Raw genomic sequence first — 27,263 nt, 5'->3', positions numbered from 1 at the left:
CCCTTTCAGGGGGACACAGTCCAACAGTCTTCTCACAGTGCTCTCAGCTATGTCTCTATCAGTAGCCCTGTCCCTGGGTCAATCCTCAATCTCAGTACCCTCGGTTAGTATCTTTAGCCCTCTCGCCAGGCGTAGTGCTCAGCCCTCCAGCTGGGCCAGCTTTCCAAGGGTCCCGGCTCTGGGATGGAGCAGTGCCCCCAGGGTTTCCCTCCTTGGAGACTCTTCTTCTCCTGGCAAGCCTCAACTGATCCCAGCTGAGTTGCCCTCACAGTTCAGTTCCCTTCCGGGGGTATCAAAGTCCACACAGGCTGACCCTCTTTGGGGTCCTCAATCCATTCCCCGGACCTGTTTAAACTTCCCTTCTTTAGGGCTTTGGCCACTCGACCTGTGGCTGGAGTGGAGTGGCGGGGGGGGGGGGGGGGGGCAGGGAAGAGACCAGAGCTCACACACTACTCCAGGTCCCAACCCAGGGACCCTATAAATAGCAGCCATGCTGCATCCCTTCTAACACTGCGGCTACTGTTCCCTGGGCCACTTCCCCACAGCCCCTGCACCTTTACCTTCACCTTTAAGTCAGGGCTGAAATCCCACTTGCATTCCCGCAGTTGGCCAGGAACACCCTCCTTGCTCCAGCCAGCAACTTCTCTATCTAGACCAGGGTCCCCAACGCGGTGCCCGCAGGTGCCATGTGCGCCCGCCTATTGGCTGCCGGACAAGCAGCCGCCGAAATGCCGCCAAGAAGTGGCAACGTCAAGAAGCGCTACAGCCGAAATCCTGCCTAATTTCGGCGGCATTTCGGCGGCGACGCCTCTTGATGTTGCCGCTTCCCGGCAGCATTTTGGCGGCTGCTTGTCCGGCGGCCATGGTCCTTGGCGGCTAGTCATCCGGCGCCCACCCCGGAAAAGGTTGGGGACCACTGCTCTAGACCATTCTTATTCCTCTGGCTCCAGCCAGCAACTGATCTGCTCTGTCCAGCAGCTCCTTTTGATAGGGGCCTGCTGGCCTCTGATTTGCTGTTCCCTGCAGTCTCTCTAGGCAGGCTGGAAGACCCACCTCTACTGTTGGCTTTTAGGGGCGGGGTGTGGTAGGACCGCAAGGCTTCCAGTAGGGGGCCTCAAAAGGCCTGATACACCCCATCAAAGGGACCATTCAAGGTAGATTGGCCCATTAACACCTCTGCAGTCATACAGTAAAAAGAGGGGGTTAGTGGGTTATAGAATGTTGTAATAAACCATAAATCCAAAATTTATTCTACATAACTTCTTAGAGTATGTGCAAGGTGCCTCAGGTGGCACGTGACCAGGATTCATCACCGAATTCGGTCCACTACTTGGATCATTAGCTTCGCCGGGCCGGGTACTGACGGGGAGTGCGAGATGAACGCTGATCCATACCCCCTTCTAAATAACTAAAACAACAACAAAGGATACCTTTCCATAACATCAGCCCATCCACAGTACTCCATCCATCTTAGAACAAGCTGAGGTTCTTCCAGGTGATTTTTCTGCACCAGCCTTGCAACTCTGACTCCCTAGCTGGGGGAGGGGAGGGAGGTGAGAAGGAACGGGGGGCAGGAGGGGGAGAGAAAGCTCAGTGTTTGACAGACAGCTTCCTTACCCAAAATCCTTTGCAGAGAAGGGAAGTCAGTCCAATTTCTTCATCACCGGGACATTGAAAATGGGGGGAAATTTTGTTTTGATCTATGTAAAAGTTATCTAAAGAGCAATGCATCCACTGCTCAGTGGTTTGAGCATTGGCCTGCTAAACCCAGGGTTGTGAGTTCAATCCTTGAGGGGGCCACTTAGGGATCTGGGGCAAAAATCAGTACTTGGTCCTGCTAGTGAAGGCAGGGGGCTGGACTCGATGACCTTTCGAGGTCCCTTCCAGTTCTAGGAGATAGGTATATCTCCATTCAATCACTAATATGTTTGCGGTGCTATAGTTTATTTTAAAAATTGGATCTTGCTATTATTCCTCAGTATTCTCTCATCTTTATTAAAATACCGTAACTGGAAAATATGCCTTACAATGAGAGATTTAAGGAGTTCAATCTATTCATTTGATCAAAGAGAAGGTTATAGATGGATCAAACCACCTCTTAAGTATCTACACAGGAGAAGATATCTGATTTTAGGGATCTCGCTAAGCTAGCAGACAAAGGCATAACAAGATATATTGGCTGGAGTTTGAAGTAGGGAAAATTCAGATTGGAATTAAGATGCAACTTTTTAATAGTGAAAGTAATTAACATCTTAATAAAGGCAGTGATAAATTCGGTGCCACTTGAAGGTTTTAAATGGAGCTTGATGTCTTTTTGAAAAATGCAATCTACTTCAACCACAAGTTGTTGGACTCAAACATGATCACCAAGGTAAAAAGGAAATATCATTCCCTCCCCTGCAGGAATTACTGGGTGCAGTTCTCTGGCCTATGTTATGCAGGAGGTCGGGCTAGACTTGCAGTGTTTCTCAATGACCGGTCCCTGAGATCTCCCTGGTTCAATTTAGGAAGGCAGCAAGTCGGTCCCTGGTATCAAAAAGGCTGAGAAACACTGTGGTCGGTGATCACAGTGCCCTCTTCTGGCTTTAAAAAACACCGAACCTTTGATTTGGAGGATGAAGAGGGAAGTGCTGGTCTGCACTAAGAGGCAAACAAGGAATGTGATGACACTTTGTGGGTTTTCGTGCAAAAATCTGAACAGCTGCCTAATGTGAGGCTTTAGGGACACTGAGCGATTTCCCAGTATTTTTTGTAATAAGTATCAGCAGTGACAGTTATACAAACAAATAGCTCTCAGTGTTGATATGTATTGTCCATGGTATGCCCCTACTGAGCCATGCCCCTCTCCAACACCCCCTGGCATCCCACTGAATGGATTCCTTCCCCACAGAGAGCCCTATCGGTAAGGAGCAAACATTCAAGCATATGTGCAACTTTACTCAGCAGAGTAGCCCCACAGACTTGCCTAAGTAAATTTACTCACTGAGGAGTGGGGCTGCCGGGACATGGGAGTTTTCAGAGGAAAGGGGGAGCAGGGCTGTGGGGCTCAGGCAGAGAATAGGTTTGTGCATGGGGGTCTGGAGGAAACCCAGGGGATCACGGGGCTGCAGGTAGGAGCATGGCCTGTGAGTGTAAACTTTTGAAAGAACACCCAGAACGTTTTGTTCCAAGTTCTGACCATTTCAGAGTTCACAACCAACCTCCATTCCCAGGGTGTTCATCACACCGAGGTTCTACTCCACCTGCCTCTCCCACAGACTTCCTGTGAGACCCGGTTTTCTTGGTGTCCAAGCCTTAGTTCCCCATAATCTTTGCTGCCTCCCCCCTTTCTCTGTCTAGAACAGGGGTCGGCAACCTTTCAGAAGTGCTGTGCTGAGTCTTCATTTATTCACTTTAATTTAAGGTTTTGTGTGCCAATAATACATTTTAACGTTTTTAGAAGGTCTCTCTCTAGAAGTCTATAATATATAACTAAACTATTATTGTATGTAAAGTAAATAAGGTTTTTAAAGTGTTTAAGAAGCTTCATTTAAAATTAAATTAAAATGCAGAGCCCCCCGGATCGGTAGCCAGGACCCGGGCAGCGTGAGTGCCACTGAAAATCAGCTCGTGTGCCGCCTTTGGCACACGTGCCATAGGTTGCCTACCCCTGGTCTAGAATGTAAGCTCTCTGGGAGAGGGGCTATCTTTGTCCACGTGTATGAACTACCTAGCACTGGTCTGGAAGGCACTGATTTCAGATGCAACCTCTAGGTGCCACCATCATACAAATAATAAATGTAATTATACCAATAGAAAGGAACATTTTTTAATGTTACAGTGAAAATGAGTCCTACGGACTCAGTGAGTGTTTCACAATAATACATTCAAAAATGATGAGTATTCGGTCAAATTCCCTTTGACTTCCATGGGGCCAGGATTTCACCCTACATGTATTAGATTGCAGGGGCTTTGAATGCATTACCTTAACGCATACCAGTTGTGGTAAGGAAGTCAAAGCAGTCCGTCTTCAGCACTAGCATTGTACCTCATGTGAAATTACTTCAGACAGTTCATGAAATCAAGAAGGGGTGGGTTCGTAGCTCCCTAGTTGCTGAGTCCAAGAAGATGCATCAAAGAGAAAAGCTTCATGCTTGAAGATGAAACTCCAGACTGATCATATTGTAGGGAGGACAGGACGTATTTTCATTAGCCAGCTGTCAAAAGACCCAAAGCCTCACCCATTGATTGCTTAGCAGATAAACAAATACAGTGCAGGGAACAGTTCCTCTAAATCCAGATTGAGCAAACACAGTCTTTCACCCAGCGGTCAGACACATGCAGAACAGGAGGCGTTACAAGATAAGTGCATTTTCTTCTCTCTATAAAGGGTAAATCCTGATTCCCGTTACTGGTGCTGAAAGCCCCTGGCAGCGGAACCAGTGTGATACAGCAACATAAGGTTGGTAGGACTGGGGGTGGCTATGCAGGAGACTTGCACATCCTTCATGGGGTGGGTCTCTGTGCAGCAGGGGATAGGGGAGTTTGGTTATGGGGTAGGGTGAACAAGAGAAGGGACTAATGCCCTGCACCACACATACACTTGCTTTCCTCCCCTCTGTAACTGGGGCACTAGGAGGGAATAGTCTCTGTGCAATAGCTCTGCTGTTGTTCCACATCTTCGGGGAAGGATTCCTCCTTCTCATGACCTCCTGTGGATCTCCTCAGGATTCAGCTGGGTTTTGGGAGGCGGATTTGCTCCTAAGAGAAGCTCTTCCAATAAAGCAGGAGGGATAATTTTGTGAGATCTGTTTCATCTGGTGTTTTTGGCAGTGCTTCACCAAAGTCTAGCACAGTACGGACTTTGGCATGCAATAGGCACCCACAAAGACAACTTTAGAAGAGGGGACACTGTGTTCTCATTTATTCGTAGGCATTGCCCTTGGGGCAGATCCTGATTCCCTTTGCTCAGGTTGAGTAGCACTGAAAGCATTTGTGGAGTCCGGTGGGATTAATGGGATCAGAATATGCCCCATACAGCACTTAGCATCGTCCCACCCATTAAGGGTATGAGAAAATTCTGTAGGTGAGCCTGGGATAAATTGCATCACTTTGTCCTGGGCAACGGATCTTTAAAATTCTCCTTTGCTGTGATGCCTACAGAACCCTTGACAATGGTTAGACAGCTGATATGCTAAGACTGCTATCAAGTTGACTAGTATTGTCTCACTGTTTCCTTGTGTCCCCTTTGTCTGTCTGTATTCACCTGTTGTCTTTCGTCCTCTACTTAGATTATAAGCTTTTGGGGGCAGGGAATGTCCTTTTGTTATGTGTTTGTACCGCGCCTAGTACCATGAAGTCCTTGTCTGTGATTGGGGCTCTTAGGCACTAAGGCAATTATTATTATTATTGTTGATAAGGAGGGAGCTTCTAAAGCTGTAGATCCAACCTAAGTCACAGGCACTAAAATTCACAACAAATGAGCAAGAGAGAGAATATACATCAGGATACATGAAGTGTCATATAAAGGTTTCATAAGCATGGGTTGGGAATGGCCATATCACTCATGAGTCCAGCCAGTGGGCATTTTCCAAATTTTGAGTTTTCACCGAACATTTTCATTAGCAATTCAGTTTCCGACCCAAAACAAAGATATTTTTCAATAATATTTTCCCCAGTAATTTTCAACTCTAGAGCTGGGGGAGATGTTGTCATTTTTCAAAATTTAAACAAATTCCCATATATATTTTCTTACCACTTGAGAGTTGAAAACCACAAGTGAGTTACGCTAATCATCTCAATGAAGGCCTGTAAAACCTTTACACCACACCGGTGCATGTTTTCTGTATGGCATCTGTTTTACACACAAAGTCAGGATCTATGCAGTATCGTAGCCATGTTGGTCCCAAAATAGTGGTGTGCACTAAAACTTCTTAGCAACTACTGAGGTTTTAGCAGTTACCACCAGCCTATTCCTACCATGGAGTTTGGCTTGAAAAACTAAGAATTAATCCTGTGTGCTAAAGTGCAGCATTTAGTTGTTAGTATACTGAGTCACTAGAAACATCATCACCTGGCAAGTAGAGACCATGTGTTTTGACCTGAAGAAGAGCTCTGTGTGGCTCGAAAGCTTGTCTCGCTCACCAACAAAAATTGGTCCAATTAAAAGATATTATCTCAGCCAGCTTGTCTCACAAATTCAGGAGTCTTTTTAAACTGCTTTCAAATTTTTGTTGGGTCTACTATTTTCTACCCTTCCAATTCCCTTAGTTACACTAGAGTTGGTTGGGAATTTTCCATTGATATAGTTAGGTTTGATTTCTTATTTTGTTTGCAGAAAATGCAGTTTCTGCAAAATCAACGTTTTGGGAAAACGTTGATTTTGCCAAAATATTTTGTTTTTTTCTGAAAATTTTCGCTTTTCGTGTGAGATATAATCTGACCAGGGAAACTCACCCAGGAAGGATAATGAAGGCATGAGCAACTCAAACTACGTCTCCCATGAGGTATCACAGCAGATAAGGGGGGCACAGATGAAAATTGAACCATGCTGAAACGAAATGTTTTCCATTCCATTCACCAAATTAAAAAAAGCACAGTTCTGAATTCAGGAATGTCAAAATGTTTTGTTTCAATCAGAAATGTTTCACCATTTCCAAACTGAAATATTTTCAAGCTTTCCTTTCCACAAATTTTTTTTGTCTTTTCATCCCAATTCGGGATGGAAATCCCAATTTTCACAGTTACCATGAGTCTGACTGAGCAAGGCTCAGATGGAGAAAAAAGTGAAAAACAATCCATTTAAAAGTCCTCTACAATGACCTCAAATAGCTTTTCTGGACATGCAAATGCCATAACCTTGAAGTTCTAGATCTCAGGACCTGTCGGGGTTAGACACAAGCACTCAGTGGAAAGCTGTGAATATCTCCTATCCCATGGTACAAAGTTTCAATTCCAAGTCCAAATGGGCTATGAGACATTAGTCCTTAAACCTGTCAACAGTCCAGCACTACTAATGCTTGTCCTAGGCCTCAGACCAAGGAAATTTAGGTCTGGGGGTACTTCACATGGAGGGAGTGGAAAGAGAGATTTTTGTGGCAGGTTGATTTTTTTTTAAATAGTGCGTGAGTTGATAGTTGCATAACTTTTGTTATTTATTTGCGTTACAGTAACACCTAGAGGCCCTGACTAAGATCAGGCCTCATTGTGCTAGGCACTGCATAAACACACAGTAAGGGACAGTCCCTGGCCTGAAGAGCTTTCAGTCTAAATGGACATGACAGAAAAATGGTGGGAGAAAAGAAGGATTTACCATTCCCATTTTACAGATGGAAAACTGAGGCCCAGGAAGTCTGTGACAGAGCAAAGAATGGAATCTAGATCTCTTGAGTCCCAGCCTAGTGTTTTAACTACAAGACCAGCCTAAGACATCAGCTTTGCCTCATCTGTAAGTCACTAGTTTGTTTCAACTATGTCACGTCCGGCTGACAATATTCAGAGCAATGTGAGTGTGGGCATGGTATGCCTTTGCAAAATGTCATGCATTCAGACATGTATGAAAGCCCATGATATATTATTAACACAGTACATGGAACTCTTGATCTCACTTGCCAGCTGATGATGTTTCTAATGACTCAATATACTAATTAAACACTAGATTTCAGGACACAGGGTTAATTTTTATTGTTTCAAGCCAAATTCCATGGTAAGAATAAGGAATTGCTAAAACCTCGGTAATTGCTAAGAAGTTTTGGAGCACACCACTTTCCTCCTTTACAGTAAAGGAGTATTTAATCATTTCCTGTTCAATTCTAGCACTGGGAGCAATTCAGTGTAATCTGCATTCCATTACACTGTTTTATTGCACACCTTCCGGTTTAGTGCTGTAACAGGAACCGTGTTTAACACGGCACCCCCACCTCCAGAACAGAATGTATTACTTGGCCAGAGCTTCTTTTAGGAATGTTCGTATCAGCTAGCCAGGCTGAGGCTTCACTTTCATCACATTAAAATGTTCAGGATCCTCCAGCAAGACACAGAAGGCAACGGGGAAGTTGCTGTGATGAAATGCATTGGGCGGTATCTGTACCTCCTCAGAGTCTCTGCTCGTATAAATCAGCATGAAGCTGAAGCTGTGCCCTGTACACTAGTGCTCGAGGAGGGGGCGTAGCAGAGGTGAGCTGGGGTGGGGAGCCCTGCGGCAACTCCCCCCTCCCCCACCCTGAGGTACCCCCCGCCATGGCAGCTCCCCATCCCCCCAGCCCGGGGAGCCGTGCGGCAGCTCCCCACCCCAGCTCATCTCTGCTGCGTCCCCTCCCCGAGCGCGCGGTCACCGCTCCACTTCTCCCGCCTCCCAGGCTTGCGGTGCCAATCAGCTGTTTGGCGCCGCAAGCCTGGGAGGGGAGGAGAATTAGAGCGGGAGTGGCGTGCTCGGGGAGGAGGCGGAGCAGAGGTGAGCTGGGGTGGGGAGCTGCTGCACGGCTCCCCGGGCCCGGGGGGTGGGGAGCTGCCACGGGGGGGGGGTGTGCCTCAGGGTGGGGGAGGAGGGCGGGGAACTGCCACAGGGCTTGCGGGGGGGCTGCAAGGTGGAAGTTTCACCTAGGGTGCGAAACTTCCTTGCACCGGCCCTGGAAGGGAGAGACAAAGTGTGGGAGGCAATCTCTGTTATTGGAGCAACTTCCGTAGGTGAAAGGGACAAGCTTTGGAGCCACATAGAGCTCTTCTCGATGTCACTGGAAAGCTTCTCTTTCCCCAATAGAAGTCAGTCCAACAAAAGAGATCACCTCCCGCAACATGTCTCTCTCATACCTTGGGACCAACACGGCTACACCACCACTGCAAACAAGTTGTGGAGGGAGGCATCTTCTAGAAGAGACGATGGATGGTGGCTGGACGTGTGGAAGCAGACTGCTGAGGGCAAGGAAGAGATCATTGAAACACGTGCCAGAAACAGTATCACTAACTTCAAAGGGTCAAAAATTATGAGTCAGACTCCAGAAAATCATGAGACTGCCACAAAAATCAAGAGTTGGTCTTTGTTTCTAAAGGCGATGCTTGGGAATTTGGGGCTGTCTTTTGATTGTTGACCTCCCTCTGCTCACCCCAATGTGTGCGTGTGTGTGAGACAGTTACAGTGCCGCCATCTCTCCCAATTTTATACCGTGAGCTGATTTGGCCCCTGCTCTAGGCAGGGCCGGCTCCGGGCACTGGCCGAGCAAGCTGGTGCTTGGAGCGGCAGCTTGTTGGCGGCGGCATTCCGCCCAATCCTAGGACAGCACGGCCGCTTTTTGTTGTTGTTGTTCTGCTCCGGTCGCCCTATAGGGGGCGCCGGCGCAGAGGATGGGAGCGCCCTGCAGCAAGCCCGGCGGGGCAGCCCGCGTCCTTCCCTCCCAGCCGACTGGAGTGGTGCAGAGCCCTCCTGGCAGGGGGCACAACGGGAGGGGCCACGTGGCAGCACCACGCTGAAGCCCTGGCCGCCCCCCTTCTCTCTCTCCCCCCGCACTCCCTCCCCTTCCCCCCGCTAGCCAGGGCATATCTGCAGCACAGGGAGTCTCCCTGCACCCTGGCTCCGGCCACGCCACAGGTTTTTTTTTTTTTTTTGCTTGGGGCGGCCAGAAAGCCAGAGCCGGCCCTGGCTCTAGGTGCTCTCGCTGGCTGCCAGGTAGGGTGAAGCTTCCAGCTTCTCCCTAACCCCTCAAATTCTAACTCATTCTGTGCCCCCAGCCCCAAATCTGCCTGCTCCCCAGCCCAGCAATTAATACTGCCCAGTCCCCAGCCCCACAACTGCCCTGTGCCCCTCAGTGCACCTCTGCTCCTCCTGCAGCTCCAGCGGTTGCAGGGATGGAGAGGGTGTGGGGGAGGAGCAGAGAGCAGACTGGTCCATTGCTCATGTGTCGGGGGGGGGGGAGAGGGGAGGAGGGAGCAGGGTCGCCCCAAGCTGCTGGGGTTTTTCTGCTCCCTTCTCTGCTTTCCCTTACCCAAAATCTCCTTTTGGGTCCCGAAGGGCTGGGGAGGAGAGAGCTCTCCCTGCCGCCAAAGCAGCCCTGATTGGCTGTTCTTCCCCAGGAGGCAGGGAAGTGGAAGAGGCAACCAATCAGAGGGGCTTTCCCCCTGGGCAGGGCTAGAAATTGGACGAGGGTTGGAGTTTTTCATGACATTGTGAAGCTGGCTCCAGCTGTGGTCTAAGTCGTGAGAGTTGGCACCGCTGGAAACTGGAGGAGACGGCGGGCTGCACCGGAATGAACTGGCCACAGCCTCTGAAGGGAGATCTCACCACAGCCTCTGAAGGGAGATCTCACCACCACTTGCAAACTGGATAGCTTCTAGTCCCCTCTCTGCTCTGCTTCCCATTCTGTTTAAACAGGAGAGCCTTAAGGTGGAGCAGGTAGCCTTCTTGATTACCCCAGGTAGTTTTGGTTGTGAGCACCTGGCTGGCCCTTAAAGGGATAGTACACTCCTTTGCAAGGTACCACCATTTCCTTCCTCAGGAACAAGAAACAGGCCTGAGATGAAATGCTTAGAATCAGGTGTCCCAGACCACTGGAGACACACCCTTTGTGTTATAACATTTATACAATGTGTTGGGAACATTTTAATGAACAAGGTGATGGGACAGCCAACCTGCTCCAGAACCTCTGCCAGCCTATTAGATTTCCTCCTTCCATCATGTCTTTATTTATAAAAAGAAGTGTGCCGTTTTCTTTCTATATAGTTGAATCCTGATCAGTCCGTTTTCAGCCTAAGCCTTTTGCGGACCCCTCAGACATAGTCTGCAGACCCCCAGATTGAGAACCACTGGTTTATTTGAGTCCCTTCCTTCCTTTCTGTGTCCAGACTGGCAAGAGAAATTCCATCTGGGGGGAGGCAAACCCTAACCCTTTGCTCTTCTCTGCAATGGGAAGTGATTTCAAACCAAACACCTGAGCGCCAGCCAATCAGGGAGGGCCATCTCTAGTTGCCAAGGCAACCTTCCTTCCTTTAATGCCTAGCCCATGCGGTGACACCTTGGATTGTGCTGGGTGCCGCTTGCCTGCCTGACCGTCTCCCACAGGTACCTCCTTGATTCCTGCTCGTATACAATTTGCGCGGTCCTTGGGGATGATACATGTAAATGTTGTTACAGATCGGGGACAATGTTGCCGTGAGCCTCTTTCCCCCTCGCCCAGATGCCCGTAATGCCCCTGCAATGCAACCGGCAGCTAGGACGCAGAGTGACAGGTGTATCAGCACGAGCTGTGTATTGTGAACATCTCCCCCACTCTACCAGGCTGCTGGGACGGACAGTGGCGATACTGAAAAAAGGACCAGTCCCCTTCGCCCTTTTCAGAGCACTGACCGGGGGAATAGCAAGCAGAAAGGGGAAGGGTGGGCATTGATGTTAAATGTGAAACTCCTGATCAGAAAGGGGTACCTTCTCGGGCAAAGAGTTTATTACAGGCCAGACATGAGTCAAGCCCATGGGAGTCACTCGGATGAAAATGGAAGGAGATTGGCCTTTACAAGGGCCAGATCCCGCTCCGGTTAGGACCTTATTGCTGACCAGATTCGGAGCCGATTGAGGTCAGGGCGGCTGTCGGCGGAGTCGGATTACGGCTTACCTTCCTTGCCGGGGCTAAGGAACGAACCCGGGTCTGTGGCGCGCCTGAGTGCAGCTGAAAAGTTGAAGCATTGGTGCTTTCTATTGAGCGCCCACTGCCGCAGTGGCGTCGCAGCAAGCGACAGTGCTACACCCCCTGGCTCTGCGGCCACGGTCTGCCTCGGGCAATGCCGAACCGTCCCAGGGCTGCGTTTTGCAGCCACACTATTGTCGAGCCCTGAAGCGAATCAAAGGCACCCTCGCCTGGGGGAGGGCGGCCTGTGATTGGAGCGACTGGGGGGGTGTGTGGCAGCGAATTGACAATTCAGGCAGCCGCAGCGGAGAGCACAATTCTGCAGCTGCTGAAAACTCACCTTTCCTCCTCTTTCTCTCTCTCTCCCCTTGAACCCCCTGCGTGCTGAGAAGCCTACCTCCAACCCCGGCGGTACTCTTCATCTCCCGGCAGCACCAGCCGTTGGCAGGCGGAATCCAGCTCCTGGCAGCCATCCCCCATGCTCTAGCATCATCCATCCCCAACAGCATCCAGGCCTTTGCTGTCTCGCCCCCCCCCCCCCCCGATGGGACAGCTGCCAACATGAGCACCGATGCCAGCCACCTGCCTGCGGGATCCCAGGAGGCGAGCGGGGCTCTGTGGACTCCATCCAGCTGGATGGCTTCCGACGTCCCTCCCAACGCCAGCACCTCCTTGGCCCAGCCGGATCAGTGGCAAAGGGTGGAGGAGTGGGGTGGCACTACCGGAGAGATTGCGGGCACGGTCGCGATCCAGTGTATCTACGCCCTGGTGTGCCTGCTGGGGCTTCTCGGCAACTCCCTGGTGATCTTTGTCATCCTGCGCTACGCCAAGATGAAGACGGCCACCAACATTTACCTGCTCAACCTGGCCATCGCCGACGAGCTCCTCATGCTTAGCATCCCCTTCGTGGCGACCTCGGCTGCGCTGCACCACTGGCCGTTCGGCCGGGCCCTGTGCCGCACCGTGTTGGGCGTGGACGGGCTCAACATGTTCACCAGCGTCTTCTGCCTGACCGTGCTCAGCCTGGACCGCTACATCGCTGTGGTGCACCCACTGCGGGCAGCCACCTACCGCCGGCCCAGGGTGGCCAAGATGGTCAACGGAGGGGTCTGGCTGCTCTCGCTTCTGGTGGCCTCGCCCATCCCCATCTTCGCCGGCACAGCGGCCACGCACGACGGCCGAGCGGTGGCCTGCAACCTGCTGTGGCCTAGTCCGGCCTGGTCAGCTGCCTTTGTGGTCTACACGACCTTGCTGGGCTTCCTGCTGCCGGTGCTGGCCATGGGCTTCTGCTACCTGCTGATTGTGGGCAAGATGCGGGCGGTGGCTCAGCGGGTGGGCTGGCAGCAGCGGCGGCGCTCGGAGGGGAAGCTGACCCGGCTGGTGTTGATCGTGGTGGCCATGTTTGTGGTGTGCTGGATGCCCTTTTATGTGGTTCAGCTGGTGAACCTGCTGCTGCCCGGCCACCTGGATGCCACGGTGAACAATGCCTCTCTCATCCTCAGCTACTCCAACAGCTGCGCCAACCCCATCCTTTACGGCTTCCTCTCGGAGAACTTCAGGCACTCCTTCCACGGGGTGCTGCGGCGATGCTGCGACGCCAGCTTCTGCTGCTGCTGCCACCCGGACCTGGGCGCCGCTGAGGAGGAAGAGGAGGAGGAGCCGCTAGATTACTGTGCCATCCCCAAGGGGGAGGAGACGAGCAAAGGCTGCATGTGCCCATCTTTGCATTGCCAGCGGGAGCCGGTGCACCCTGAGCCCTGCTGTACTCCTGGCACCCTCCTTGCAAAGACCACCACCTTCTAATGGCCTGTGTCTTCCTCCTCTGCCTTCTGAAAGGGTGCTTCCTCCTGGCCCGGCCCCCGCCTTGGCAGGACCAGCATCTTGCAATGAGCACCATTGCCCTGCCGCTGCATCTCACCCTTCAGAAACAGATGAACGGGGTAAAGAAGCCTGCGTAAGTCCTCGGCGGGAGGGCCAGTTGCTTCTAGGTTGGCTCCTGCCTTTGGGCTGCGGCTGGGATGGGGCTTGTATGGGTGCTGGGTAAGCTGGCTGAGAGATCTGCACCTGCTTTTTTCTCTTTGGGTGGCTGGGCTTGTGTCTTGATCGATTCCTTCTGTAGCCTGAGCAGTCCCTTGCCACTGAGACCATGGGGACGGTGCTTGGAGTAAGGTGCCACTCAAGGTGGCAAAGGGAAATAAGGATTCTCTTAGCTCCTCCCATCCCAGGCATTTGCTCACAGAGCAGGAGTTCTCTATTGGCCTTCTCTGACATGGGCTGTTTCCTATGGGGGGAAGGATAGCTCAGTGGTTTGAGCATTGGCCTGTTAAACCCAGGGTTGTGAGTTCAAATGTTGAGGGGGCCATTTAGGGGTCTGGAGCAAAAATCTGTCAGTGACAATACTTGGTCCAGCCTGTGACCTTTCCAGCTCTATGAGATAGGTATATTATTAAAAAATACATATATAACTGATTGCCAACATTACTTTAAAAATATTTTTGATTTATTTGGGGACTGGTCCTGTTTTGAGCAGGGGGTTGGACTAGATGACCTCCTGAGGTCCCTTCCAACCCTGATAGTCTATGATTCTATGTTTCTATGAGCCTGGCTCAGCACAAGGGGCTAGGGATATGATACAGGTTAATGGTCAGCATTGGGACCACATCCTGCACCTGATGACTTCAGGAGGAGTTTTTCTGCTGATCTCGCTCAGCCCTTCTAAGGCCAGGCTGGTAATTAAAATGCAAGAAAGAGAGCGAGAGAATGTATCTTCTTTAATCTTTTGTGACCAGTGTTCGGAAGGGGATGCGCTATCCTTAGCAATTTATGACTAGATTTTCAGAAGAGCACAACTCCCATTAAAAACAAAGGGGGCTGTGGGGTCCTTTTGAAAATCCACCCATTAACCTAATAAAGTGTCTCTAAAGGGAAAACAATACCCTAGTTTGCAGAAAGTACAATGAGTGACAGTAACCTAACCCCAAAATATTGATTTCAGGCTCAGCCTAGCTCCGATGCAGTGAATGAGAATTTTCCCATTGACATGAGCATAAACAGAATCCAGACTTTTTAAATGCTTGAGGTTCTTTTAGATCCTTAGAAAGAGCAGTGGTGGGTAGGACTGAGCTGTAGTTGTGCCATGAATGATCCGATCTGTAATTGTGTCATGGAAAAATAAAAAGCCATCATGCTGGCCTGTAACGCTGTTATTATTATCCCTGAGTATTACATTATGGGGATGGTTTTGTTTTTTAAACAAACAGCCTTCACAGCATACAAGATCTTTAGGCATAAAAAGTGGAAAGCTGCAGTCTAAAATGTATCCTGGTGAATCAGTAATAAATCCTAACCATGAACCAACTCCAAAAGTTTGTAGTCAGGAGTTTTCCATCCTCCATGGAATTCCTGCATTTTAGGGGCTCAAATGCACTTGTTCTCATTTGGCTTTCCTTAAAATTCTTGCCGTACCTAAAAACACTGTCTCCTGGAAGTCACTGAGCGTGACGTCCTGCCATGTTCTTGAGATGCCCGTTCATACCCTTAGAGATTGCTCCAACTGCTCCAGCGATCACTGGAATCATTGTTGTCCGCGTTTCCCGTAATCGTTCCACTTTGTGGCATAGCTCTGCATAGTACTTCACTGTCGTCTCGTCTTGTTTCCTTTTTATGTTTCAGTCTGCTGGGATGGCAACATCCATCAACATGGTCCCATTGATCTTCTTTCCTACAACAACTCATTACTGTTAATTATTATCATTACCATAGCACCTAGTTAGAGACCAGGACTCTGTTGCACTAGAAACCCAGAACAAAAAGACGGTCTCAGAGCTCACAATCTAAGTAGTCACATGGACACTGGAGCCCACTTTAATCCTCATCACTCTCAGTTGACAAAGGAGTACAAGAATTGGAGGTGGACAGGTTTATCTGAGATGCTTCCAATTTGGGCCCCCACCATGCCTGTGCTTACCGTTCTGCACTGCGAGTAGTCCCGTTGTCAGTCGATGAGACAGCTCGCAGGGTGGATAAACAGGTGCTTCTATCTTTTCAAGATCAGGACATTGGGAGCCATAGCGGTCCTGGGAAGATTTATGTAAGGGATTCCATCTGCTGGATACGCCCCGTAAAATGGCATTAAGTGACTCCTGTCCTCTGGCTAACCACTGCACTATCTTGGCAGCTCGTCATGGGGCTGGTTCTCCTGGCTCTTCGCTTTGTGCAGTCCTTTCCACCAGTGTGATGTGCCCCTAGCGTTCTGATCCGGTTACATGTCGCACCCATTTTGCCTTCATGTAAAGGACGGCACCAGATGCAGGAGACTCAGGCCCCACAAACGCTTGCACAACAACCGCCGGTGCTGGTTTCCCAGAGCTGCTGATCACTCTCTAACTGCATCACTGCCAGTTGAGGTACAGGCAAAGGTTATGTTCCCAAAGGACAACCCTGTGCTGCCCTTTTGACTTTGACAACTGTTACACTGTTCTTAATTTTCAGTTGCACATGAGGGAGGCAAAGGGATCTTGGCCTGGGAGAGGTTCTTTAATAACATTTCAATTATGCTCAAGCAATAAAAAGTACAAAGCTAATTTCTGGGTGTGCTGGGATATTGCCATGCCTTGGGTGTGTACAATAACAATCAGCCCCATGACTACAAATGTTCCCAACATCGAAACACGCCCTTCTCTCCCTTGCCGCTCACAGGAGCCTTGGCACGGCATGTAACTCAGGATATTGTCAAATCTCGAGAGTGCTTTAGTTAAGTGTCTTCGATTCAGAGAGCTAAGGCCAGAATGGTCACCTAATCTGACCCCTGTAGCCATAGAACATCACCCAGTGAGTCCTACATCAAACCCAGCACTGCAAGATGAACTAGATTAGAGAGCATCTTGTAGAAAGACGCCCGGTATTGATTTAAAGACTCCAAGTGGTGGCGAATTTGCCACATCCCTTCGCAACCTGTCCCAATGGTTAATTACCCTCCCTGATAAAAACATGCATCTTATTTCCAGTCTGACTGAGTTAGGATGATAACATTAAGAAAAATCCCACTGGATGGCTTCTTATAGGGGTGGCTATAGAGTAGGTTTTTGTTTCTGTCGTGACTTTTTTCATTTAAAACACCTGTGGCTATTAAACGATTTTTTCCATTGTTTTTCTGCTATAAAAATGATTCACAGTAGAAGGGTCAGAGGAAATAGTAGAAAAGGCGTGTTTGGGGGACTTTTACTATTATTAATTTAAGGGGGGTCCTTTTTCTTAATTTTTCGGTTAGTTCAGATACATTGGATGGGATTTTCAGAAGCACTCAGTGTTGGCCTATGGCTTTATCTGTACTAGAAAGTTGTGCCTCTTAACTATGCTGGTATAGGGCTAGTGTTATACTGGTATGGTTAAAGTGGGACAACCACACACACACACTGGTACAAGGTGGGGATGGGGAATAAACTGTATTAATGTAAAGCATCTTTATTCCAGCATAATTGTATCCTCCTTAAAGCTTGTACCAGTATAAGTGTATCAGGAAAAAATATCACACCCTTAACCATCATATTTATACCAGTCTAACTTTCATATATAGAGCAGATCTAACTCTGTTCCCATTTGGTAAAACTCCTCTTTATTTCAATGGGAGCAGTGTGAGGCCGTGTCTACACTACAGTTGCTACAATGGCACACGTCTGGCACCGCAGCGATGCGCTGCTGTAGTGCCATAGTGTAGGTGATTCCTACAGCACCAAAAGGGGTTTTTCCATCCCTGTACGTAATCTACCTCCCTGAGCGTTGGTAGCTAGGTTGAAGGAAGAATTCTTCCATTGACCTATCCACGTCTACACCAGGGGTGAGGTCAGCCTGGCCATGTACTCAATGGTGGGAATTTTTCACACCCCTGAGCACCATAGCTATGTCAACGTAACTTTTAAGTGTAGATCAGGCCTTAGACCAGGGGTAGACAAACATTTTGGCCCAAGGGCCACATCTGGATATGGAAGTTGTATGGCGGGCCATGAATGCACATGAAATTGGGGGTTGGGATGCAGGAGGAGGTGAGGGCTCTGGCTGGGGGTGCGGGCTCTGGAGTGGGGCTGGGGATGAGGGGTTTGAGGTGTAGGAGGGTGCTCCAGGCCAGGACCAAGATGTTCGGAGGATGGGAAGGGGATCAGGGCTGGGGCACGGGGTTGGGGCGTGGGCTCAGGGCTGCAGGCTCCAGGCGGCGCTTACCTCAAGCACCTCCCGGAAGCAGCGGCATGTCCCCCCTCCAGCTCATACGTGGAGGCGCGGCCAGACGGCTCTGCGCGCTGCCCCATCCGCAGGTGCCACCCCTGCAGCTCCCATTGGCCATGGTTCCTGGCCAATGGGAGCTGCGGGGGCGCCGCTTGGGACGGGGGCAGTGTATGGAGCCCTCTGTCTGCCCCTATGCGTAGGAGCCGGAGCGGGGACATAGTGCTGCTTCTGTGAGCCATGCGGAGCCATGGCACATGTGGAGCAGGGCAAGCCCCCGCTACCCAGCTGGAGCGCCAGAGCGGGACAAGCAATGGACCCTGCTCCCCAGCGGTAGCTCAAGGGCCGGATTAAAACGTTTGAAGGGCCGGATGCGGCCCCCAGGCCATAGTTTGTCCACCCCTGCCTTAGACCAACACTGACTGCTTTTGAACAGCCCACCCGAGGCTTAGGGACTCTGGACCAGCCTATATCCTGGGGAAGAACATTACTGTTGGTGTTCAGAAGTTTCTCTGGCCTTCCCTTTCTGTTCAGGACGTTAACCTAGTTACAAAGCCTGGATTCACCGGAGAAGGGGACAATGTTCAATTTGAACATTTAACATGGGGACAGAGGAACTGTGCATGTGGTATCTTCCATTTGCTTTTATTAAACAATTAAAAGTGGCCTGTCCCAAATGAAGGACTTGGAAGTCTGGACCAGACTGGTAGCTTCGCTTTGTAAAAGTCTGGATCAGTTTCCCCATGAATCACCAGGTTTCAATGAAGCTTCATTTCTCTAGCTTGGTTATTTTTGTCACTTAAAAATCAAAATTCAAAAACTCAAGTGTTGGGTATTTAATGCCTCCTGATTTTCCCTGTTATTCAACCTCCCGGGTCATTTACCCCAAGACAAAGCGAATGCTAAACACTACCAAATCAGAGAGGTAGCATTATGCAACTGCTTTGCACCTACTTTGCACGCACCTTGCACTGGTGTAAACGATTGCACAAGGAGCAAAGTGACAAGGTGCAAGATCAAGACCGTACAGCTGGCAGTGTGACCAGGACATGAATTCCACTGGAAGTCCCTCTAGAGGAATCTATTTCCTAGGGGTGGGGAGTTGGTTCTCAGTGTTGTTTATTTTATAAGTATGTGGTTGGGGGGGGGGAGGTCATGGCAGCATGTTCTCCTCTCCATTACTGGTTAGCATATCTCCTCTCTATGACTGGTGAGCTCTGCTAACTGGTGTGTGGATGGCAAGGGGAGGGGCACTCCCTCCACAGGCTTCCCTCCCCCCATGAGGTAGGCCACACCCTAGCAAGCTCCAACAGGGAGCAGTCACTGTGTTTATCTGCAATTACCCGGCCCTTGTACCAAGACTCCTTACGCTTTCCCCCCAGTTTGTACTACCAGGAATTTGTGCTGGAGCTCCCTAGTGCACAGAAAGAACATGCCTGTTGCTACACGCTTCCAATGGAGGCACCATACTGCCCACTGAGAGCCTGGGAGCAGAGCTGACCGGTGCACGGAGGGCAGGGGAACAAGGAGGATGGGTCCGCCTCCTCTCCATCCCTTTAGGGCATCAGAGGGTGCATAGAGGCAGCAGCCTCTGCCCCACTGTCACAGGCGGGCGGGCAGGGCACTTAAACAAGATGGAAAGTTCCTTGTGTGCATCTCCTCCACGGGCCGCGGAAAGAGCCTGGCAACATCCGGCCCTTCAATTACATTCTGCTTCACCCTGAACAGTTAAAACAATATTTGGTGGCTCTCCCGCTGTCTGCAGACGGGCGAGCTGGCTGACCCAGCAGCCCAGGGCAAAGCTCAAAAGGCAGAGGGAGAAAAGGGGAGGATCAGGGGGAATCGTTCACCCACAGCTGGATCTTCCGAGAGTTCATTCCAAGGAAGTTTAAACCCTGACCTGACTTTGCCGTCCAAGATCTCCCAGACGTAAATCAGGGTGGGGTGAATCATCTGGAACCCATATTCAAGGGATGACATCAGTGGCAGGTGGGGTATTTGTAGGGCTGGAATTCATCATATCACACTAAGTCCTACTTCCCTCACTCATAGGAATTGTCCCCTGGGTCTCCCGGACTCCAGCGAGCCTCCTGGTGTAGGGTTGAGTCTCTCATATGCCACCCAAAGGGAAACACTTGGATGCACTGTCAGATGTAAACTTTTGTCGTTGTTTTAAAACAAAACCATATTATTTATGGGCATACATTGAAGCAGCTCTAGGGGAAACATCTGTATTTCATTTACTTGTCGCTGCTTTGAATAAAAATTGAAGTGGACGTACCTAATGTAAACCTCTTAGAATAATGAAAGCTTGATTCCCAGTTGCTCCTTTCCTGCACGGGTGGGGAGGGGGAGGCAGAGATGAAGAGAGGGGATTAAGTGGCTTTAAGTATATTCTGGGGCGGTGCAGGGCTCTGCCTGCCCTTTGGTATAAGTCAGAGTAGCCTCAGGGTGGCTCTAATTTACACGCTGCTTCCCATGGCTCTCGTTAGCGCTGAGATGCAATGAACAGCCATAGTGCCGTCCAGTCCAGCCACGCCCCGATCTATCTCCTGTGCTGGGACCTGGAAGCCAGGCAGGGGTAGAGCACTTCACCAGCCTTTCACTGGCCAGGTATTCTCAGAGGGCCATTTTCATCCCTTTGAGGTTCCTTCACGTTTCAGTGGTTTTAATGTCACTGAGAATCATGCCCTGAGACTTTAAAAGCCTGTGAGTAATAAGGGGACATGGCCAAAAAGTCTCTGTGAAAGGACCGTTATTAAAATGGCTAATGACGGGTACTGTAGGTGCTGCAGCATGAGTTGGCAATCAACTCTTAGAAAACCAGAGGGGCAAACCCTGCTCTCTGTTACATCGTTACCTTCCAAGGAGTTGGACCCGTGCAGCTGGGGGCGGACAGGAGTGTTTGGGCTCAAATCCTGGGAAAGTGAGCAGAGCCAAGAAAAAAATACCTAAAATGTAACTCCTGCACCCAAACACAAGCCCATCGATGCATGGGCCTGGGGAACAGAAACGAGGGCACTTCCTGATGATGTCAGGGTTCTGATCCATCAGCCTTGATTTACAGTAAGGTAGGATTCCCTTTCATTTCCTGGTTCTGGGACTTTTGTTGCTGTGTTGGTTTAGCGAAAGAAAGGGGGTGGGGGGAACCACAATAAAATTGCCAGTAGTTTGCAAGCTCCTTGAGTTGCACCTATGTGGACTGGCTCCGCAACGTAGTTACTGCCCTTGAATAAGGTGACCAGTTCCTAACCATCCTTGACTGAGATCACTGGAATCCAGCCACCCTGGATGGAAGTTTTGCAAAACCAGCCACCCTTGACCCAAACCTCCTGACCACTCATGGGTAGTAGGCCACCCCTTCATCTTTTATTGTCACTCTTCTCTCTCGGGGGTGAAATCCTGGCCCCAAGGACATGAATGGCCAAACTCCCACTGACTTCAATGGGACCAAGGTTTCACCCATCACCTTTTAATTGCATTTTCTCGCCAAAGAAAATGCTTCTGGCAACCTTTCCTCCCCTCACCTTGATCCCTCCCCGTTTTGTCATAACATATATGCCCAGAAGACACTCTGTTCCCTGCAGAAGTCAGTAAAACTAGGATACTGGGCAGGACATTTCTTCTGTGATTATTTTTATTCGTGCAGCACTTTTCATTCTCAAACCACTGTACAAGGATTAATCAATCCTCACAACCCTCCTGAGAGGAAGGTAATTTTAGCCCTGTTGTACAGATGGGGAAAGTGGAGCACAGAGAGTTTAAAGAGATGTGGCAAAGTCACACAAAGCTAGGCTGACCAGATAGCAAGTGTCAAAAATCGGGACAGGAAGTAGGGGGTAATAGGTGCCTATGTGAGAAAAAGACCCAAAAATCGGGACTGTCCCTATAAAATCAGGACATCTGGTCACCCTACACAAAGCGAGTCTCCAGGCCTCCCCACCCTCAGTCTTGTGTTTAATGCACCAGCGCCACAGTTTCTGACCAGATTCTCTTCTCCCCTGTGCAACACTCAAAAAGTACCTGAGAACTTTTTGCTGAAACTTTCTATAAACAAACTCACCCCTGGGCTGGGAATGGGAGTAAATTCAGCCCCAAAGGAATGTATTTGTCAAATTTATGAGCAACTGGAAAAGGAGGATTATAGCAGGAGCTGCATTTCAACTTTCACAGGTGCCACTAAAGCCGATTTTATCTGCAGTAACGTACAAACGTTAGGCCCAATCCTTGCTCATATTGAACGCCCATTCAAGTCAATAGGATTTGGATAAAGACACATGGCCAAATTGTCTCAGCCCCAGGAAACTCCCACAGGGTCAAATCCTGTTCGTACTCACAAAAATCCACTGACTTCAAAGGAGTTTTGTACGTGTGGATAGAGAGATATTTCAGTGGAGTGATACAAAGGATAAATTTGGCCCTACGTAGCTATCACTTTATTTCTATTTCGTTAACGTTGATCTTTTAATGTTAATCTTGTTCTCCATTATTTACAGTCTACTATCACTGAAAATAATCACACTTGCGAAATAGTCAGAAAAGAACGTTTGGCCTGATTTTCAAAGGTGCTGGAACTTGCCACGCTCATGGACTGCAATGGGATCTGTGGGAGCTGGGCACTTCTGATAATCTGGCCAGTAACGAAATCATTCTTGGCTAAGGAAAGATCAGCATCTGCTGTTATTCAGGGAGGTCGTGGGGAGAGGACAGAAAGAACATTTCATTACCACATTTTCTATAAACCAGGTTTGTCAAGCTTTATTTGTATGCCTGTGAAATCACAAAGTGATTATGCATTGCATAGGGTACAGTTCCAATAAATAAATAACTATTTACAAATGTGCCGCATTTACAAAACTGTGGATTGAACCATTTACAGTAAGAAAGCTAGATTTCATGTAACACATTTCTTCTTCTCTTTCTTTTTTTCAAAAGTTGAAATGTACTTTGATCATTCTGACATATCAGGAAAAAAATAATACCATGTGATAGCAGTCTCACTTTGTATGTACCTACAGTTATTTTCACCCAAAAAGAGGAAGATTAGAAAAATCAAGTATCAGGGGGTAGCCATGTTAGTCCGTATCTACAAAAACAACAAGGAGTCTGGTGGCACCTTAAAGACTAACAGATTTATTTGGGCATAAGCTTTCGTGGGTAAAAACCTCACTTCTTCGGATGCATGATTTTTTTGTAGAAAAACCAAGTTTCTCAATCTCTTAACAGTAAACTTTCTTAAGTGCAACCAGCTGGTAGCCTGCATGCTTCTTTATCAATCAGTTCATTTGCAAGCCGTCACCTATATGTCTGGGTTTGCTATCCCAGAATTGTAAAATGTACTGCTAGAAAACAGCACTGCTGTATATCAATATTTCATAGGCACGGGACCCTATCCGGTAGAGCTCAATCATGCTCCTCTTGAAGCCAATGTCAAAGCTTCCATTGGCTTAATAGAAGCAGAAAAAGGCCCTTAGAGTCCTCTCAGCATTTGGGCTTATTTTCTCCCACAATCTCATGAAGGTTGTACTACCCGATTCCTTTGAACACTGGTCTGACCCTAGGCTTTTATAACCTCCTAACCCTTCATCTCAACACTTGATAAAAGGATCTGGAAAGGAAAATGTGAAATATTTTTTTCAGATTTTGCCCACTATAGTACTGAATGGCAGACAGAGGACCTGAGCCTGCTCCCACTGAAGTCAATGGAAGTTTTGACACGGTGTGGGCAGGATTGGGCCCATAGCAACCATCTGGACAGGGGCCAAGGGATTTAGCAGCACTGGGCAAAAATGCCCTGCCATCATATTAATAGGAAGCAGATTTAAAACAACAAAAGGAAGTATTTTTTCACACAATGCACAGTCAACTTGTGGAACTCCTTGCCAGATGATGTTGTGAAAGCCAAGACTATAACAGGGTTTAAAAAAGAACAAAATAAATTCATGGAGGATGGACAGGGATGATGTCTCTAGCCAGGATGGACAGGGATGGTGTCCCTAGCCTCTGTTTGCCAGAAGCTGGGAATGGGTGACAGGGGATGGCTCACTTGATCAGGGCCAGCTTTAGCAAGTGCGGGGCCCGATTCCTGGGGCTTGTACTCACTGGACGGTGCTCCCAGTCTTCGGCGGCACTTCAGATTGCCGGCCAGGGGAGCGGGGCCGTGGGGCTTGCCGCACTCCGGCCGGGGTCGTGGGGCCAGGGGCTCTTGCTGGGGTCGTGGGACTGCCGCGCTCTGGCCAGGGTCGCGGGGTCGCCTTGCTCCAGCCGGAGCTCCAGCCAGGAGAGCAGGGCCACGGAGCTTGCAGCGCTCCAGCTGGGGTCGCGGGGTTGCCGCGCTCCAGCCAGAGCTCCAGCCAGGAGAGCGGGACTGCCAAAGACCCCGGAATGGACCGCTGCCGGGGTGAATAAAAAAAATTTAAAAGGCGCCTAAGGCGCGGGGCCCTCTTAGGCACGGGGCCCGATTCCAGGGAATCGGGCGAATCGGCCTAAAGCTGGCCCTGCACTTGATGATTGCCTGTTCTGTTCATTCCCTCTGGGGCACCTGGCGTTGGTCACTGTCGGTAGACAGGATACTGGGCTAGATGGACCTTTGGTCTGACCCAGTATGGCAGTTCTTATGTTCTTATCAACAGGAGAATATGAACTGGTTTTGTTAATGATGTTTTAACCTGACAGTGAGAGAAGGGGAACAAAACCTCTAGAGGAAATGTGACTGGAAGACACAACCATCAAATGAGAAGGCTCTTCCACCATAGCAAGAATGACACACCATTGGCAGTCCATGTACCCAAACACCTGCTCCCCTCCAAAACAAAAAACCTGTAGCAAACAAACAGCAACCAAATAAGCAGAGTTCTGACCCTGAAAGGGGGAAGGGGCAGAGATTCCATAAAGTCCATTAGGGGCTTTGCTTTTGCTATTGATTTTACATGAAAGGTGCTCAGATACTGTGGTAATGGGTGGCAGTACAAACCCCTAAGATAGATACATGTGGGGAGCTGCAATTTCTTACAGATAACAAAGAGGACAGGACGATGGAAGGTAGGGGAAGAACTGATGGAAAGGTCTTTGCTACTTGTTAGTAATTAGCAGTTTTTTAAAAATAAGCCAAACCTATGTTTGTTGCAGGAGCATTCCATCGCTTCCTGATTGCTCCAGTCTGATGTGGGAAAGAACTCATGACACTGTCTCTGGATGAAAGTGGCTTTCACCACACCACTTCAAAGTCTATTCCTGTGGACTGGTCAGTTGCATATATGCTCTTCTTTTATGGTCAGATTTCAATAGTCAGTTCCAAACAAAGGCAGTTTTCTCAATGCACAAAATAGAATAAAGTTCTCTCTTTAAACCCCACAAAGATTGCCAAGTCTGGAAAAGGGGGGAATCAAAAAGGCATCTACTGGTTTCTTTAAAGCCGCAGAAATGGGATTAGCTCAGCATTATATGCTTTGCCATTCTGTTTTCTCATCTCTTGCAAAGCATATTTTTCTGCAGCTAGTTTAATAACTTCCCTTGAAAATTTTTCATCAGAAATTTGAACAATTCCAACCGATTCCATCTTTCTCCTTCCAATCCAATGGGATTCTTTACAGTTTCTGGTTAGCAGGGGGGCATCCTGGGGGAACTTGCTGCAGCACCACTTCCTTTTCCGTCCTGTGGCTACATTTATAACCCATGGCTCCATGAACTGGGAAGTGCTTCTTCATCAGGTGATAGAGAATGGCCATCAGGACCAAAATTGTGGACAAGATGCCAATGCTGATTCCGATCAGCACTCCGGGGTGGAGGCTGTCCGACTTCGGTGGGACACGGGTGGGGGCTGCTGTTTCCGGGTAGAGCTCCGTCTCACCTGAAAACTCATCCTCAGAAATACACGAGTTCTGTTTGTAGAGTCTGTACCCCTCCCGGCAATGACACGTGTAGCTGCCTGGCTTATTCGTGCACAGCTGCTCACAAAATTCTACCTCACACTCGTCAATATCAACACACATCTTTGCACTACCATTGTAGTGATCCAAAACAAAGCCATCCGGGCAGTAGCACGTATCCTGTGTATGGGGGTCACAGTCTGCTGGGCATTCCGTCTGGTTGCAAAATAGGACACATTTATGGGGATCCTGGGGGGATGGGGCGTACCCACTAAAGCAGTTGCAGGTGTAACCCCCTGCCACATCCACACATTGGTGCTGACATTTCTCTTCGTAGCAATCGATCACGTCCTCACATTTGCCCTCCACCAGCTCATAGCCCGGGTGGCACTGACAGCGGAAGCCCCCGTCGGTGTTGATGCACACTTGGTCGCAAAGGTCCGGTTTGGTTTTACAGTCATCGATGTCTCTGCAGCGGATGCCATCCCCAGCCAGCTCATAGCCCTCGTGGCACATGCAAGTGAAGTTCACGTCGAGCGGGATGCAGAGGTGCTCGCAGGGGGCGTGGGCACACAGGGAAGAGCAGCTGCGTTGGTCCTGGTCCAGCTGCTTCTCGGGGGGGCAGGTGCAGCGCGGGGTCCCGCCGTCCCACTGGCACAAAGCCTCGCACCCGCCGTTCTCCAGCTGGCAGTGCCAAGCCCCGGGGCTGGCGGAGCTCCACCGCATGCCCCCGCTGCTGTGCTCCCGGCACACCAGCTCCACGCCCAGGGCCGGAGCCGAGGCAGTGCTTTGGGGAGGGAGGACCAGGAGGTCACTGTCCTGCGCCCCGAAGGGGGTGGTGTAGGTCACCGCCAGGCCCGCCACGGGGGCGAGCTTGGGGCACGTGCCGGGGTAATTGTACTCACACAGGAAGCCGTCTGCTTCGGAGTCACACGGCTTCTCCTCCCAGGTGAGATCCGGGGCCGCCACGGCGACACACTGGGACCCGCAGACGGGGCCGCCCGACCTCCATCGGTTGTAGTCCGTGCTCTCGTCGCCCGTGACCCAGCGGAACCCCCGCAGCGGGCGGCCGGGGTCCGAGCACGCCTGGTCCGGGGGCAGCTGCAGCCCGATCCACAGGCTGGCGTCGCTCCGGTTCTGGACCAGCAGGGAGATGGCGGCCTCCGCCACCGTGGAGCGCACGGTCATGAGCTGCCCCCCGCGGGCCTGGCATTGCCGGCTGGCGCCGGGGAACCGCTGGCGCCCCCAGAACACGCCGAAGCAGACGTGCTCGATGCACTGAGCGCCCGCGGGCGGCGGCTGGGCTGGAGCCGAGCGCCCGAGCTGGGCCGTGGCCACCAGCGCCAGGCAGAGCCCCAGCATGGTGCGGGCCGGCGGAGCTGAGCACGGGGCGGGCTGTGGGGGGCTGCCGGCGAGCAATCCGCGGCTCCCCTGCACGCCGGGCGCTGGGAAATCTCGGTCATGCCTCCGCTCGCTCGGTGCCCACGGTTTTATAGGGGCGCTGCAGCGCAGGAAACGCCGACCGGAGCTGGGATCGCCCCCAGCCGCCGGAGCAAATCACGGGCACCCGAGGGGCGGAGGGAGGGTGGGG

The 27,263-nt window shown here is 50.2% G+C and overlaps 2 protein-coding genes across 2 annotated transcripts; one reads left to right on the top strand and one right to left on the bottom strand.

The window, feature by feature from the left end:
- The first annotated feature begins 10,960 nt into the window (after positions 1-10,960).
- On the top strand, positions 10,961-14,794 carry SSTR4 (somatostatin receptor 4). Its single transcript, XM_005287447.5, has 2 exons — positions 10,961-11,029; positions 11,981-14,794. The coding sequence occupies exon 2, from the start codon at positions 12,150-12,152 to the stop codon at positions 13,389-13,391; it is 1,242 nt and encodes a 413-aa protein (XP_005287504.2). The 5' UTR covers positions 10,961-11,029; positions 11,981-12,149; the 3' UTR covers positions 13,392-14,794.
- A 7,741-nt stretch (positions 14,795-22,535) lies between these two features.
- On the bottom strand, positions 22,536-27,242 carry THBD (thrombomodulin). The gene has a single exon (XM_005287499.4). It carries the CDS (start codon positions 27,032-27,034, stop codon positions 25,391-25,393), a length of 1,644 nt encoding a protein of 547 aa, XP_005287556.2. The 5' UTR covers positions 27,035-27,242; the 3' UTR covers positions 22,536-25,390.
- Positions 27,243-27,263: the final 21 nt, after the last annotated feature.

The sequence above is a fragment of the Chrysemys picta genome, chromosome 3 (assembly GCF_011386835.1).
Source record: "Chrysemys picta bellii isolate R12L10 chromosome 3, ASM1138683v2, whole genome shotgun sequence".
Lineage (NCBI taxonomy): Eukaryota > Metazoa > Chordata > Testudines > Emydidae > Chrysemys > Chrysemys picta.
Note: the sequence above shows the minus strand (reverse complement) of the source record. Positions and strands in the feature narration are given on the sequence as shown.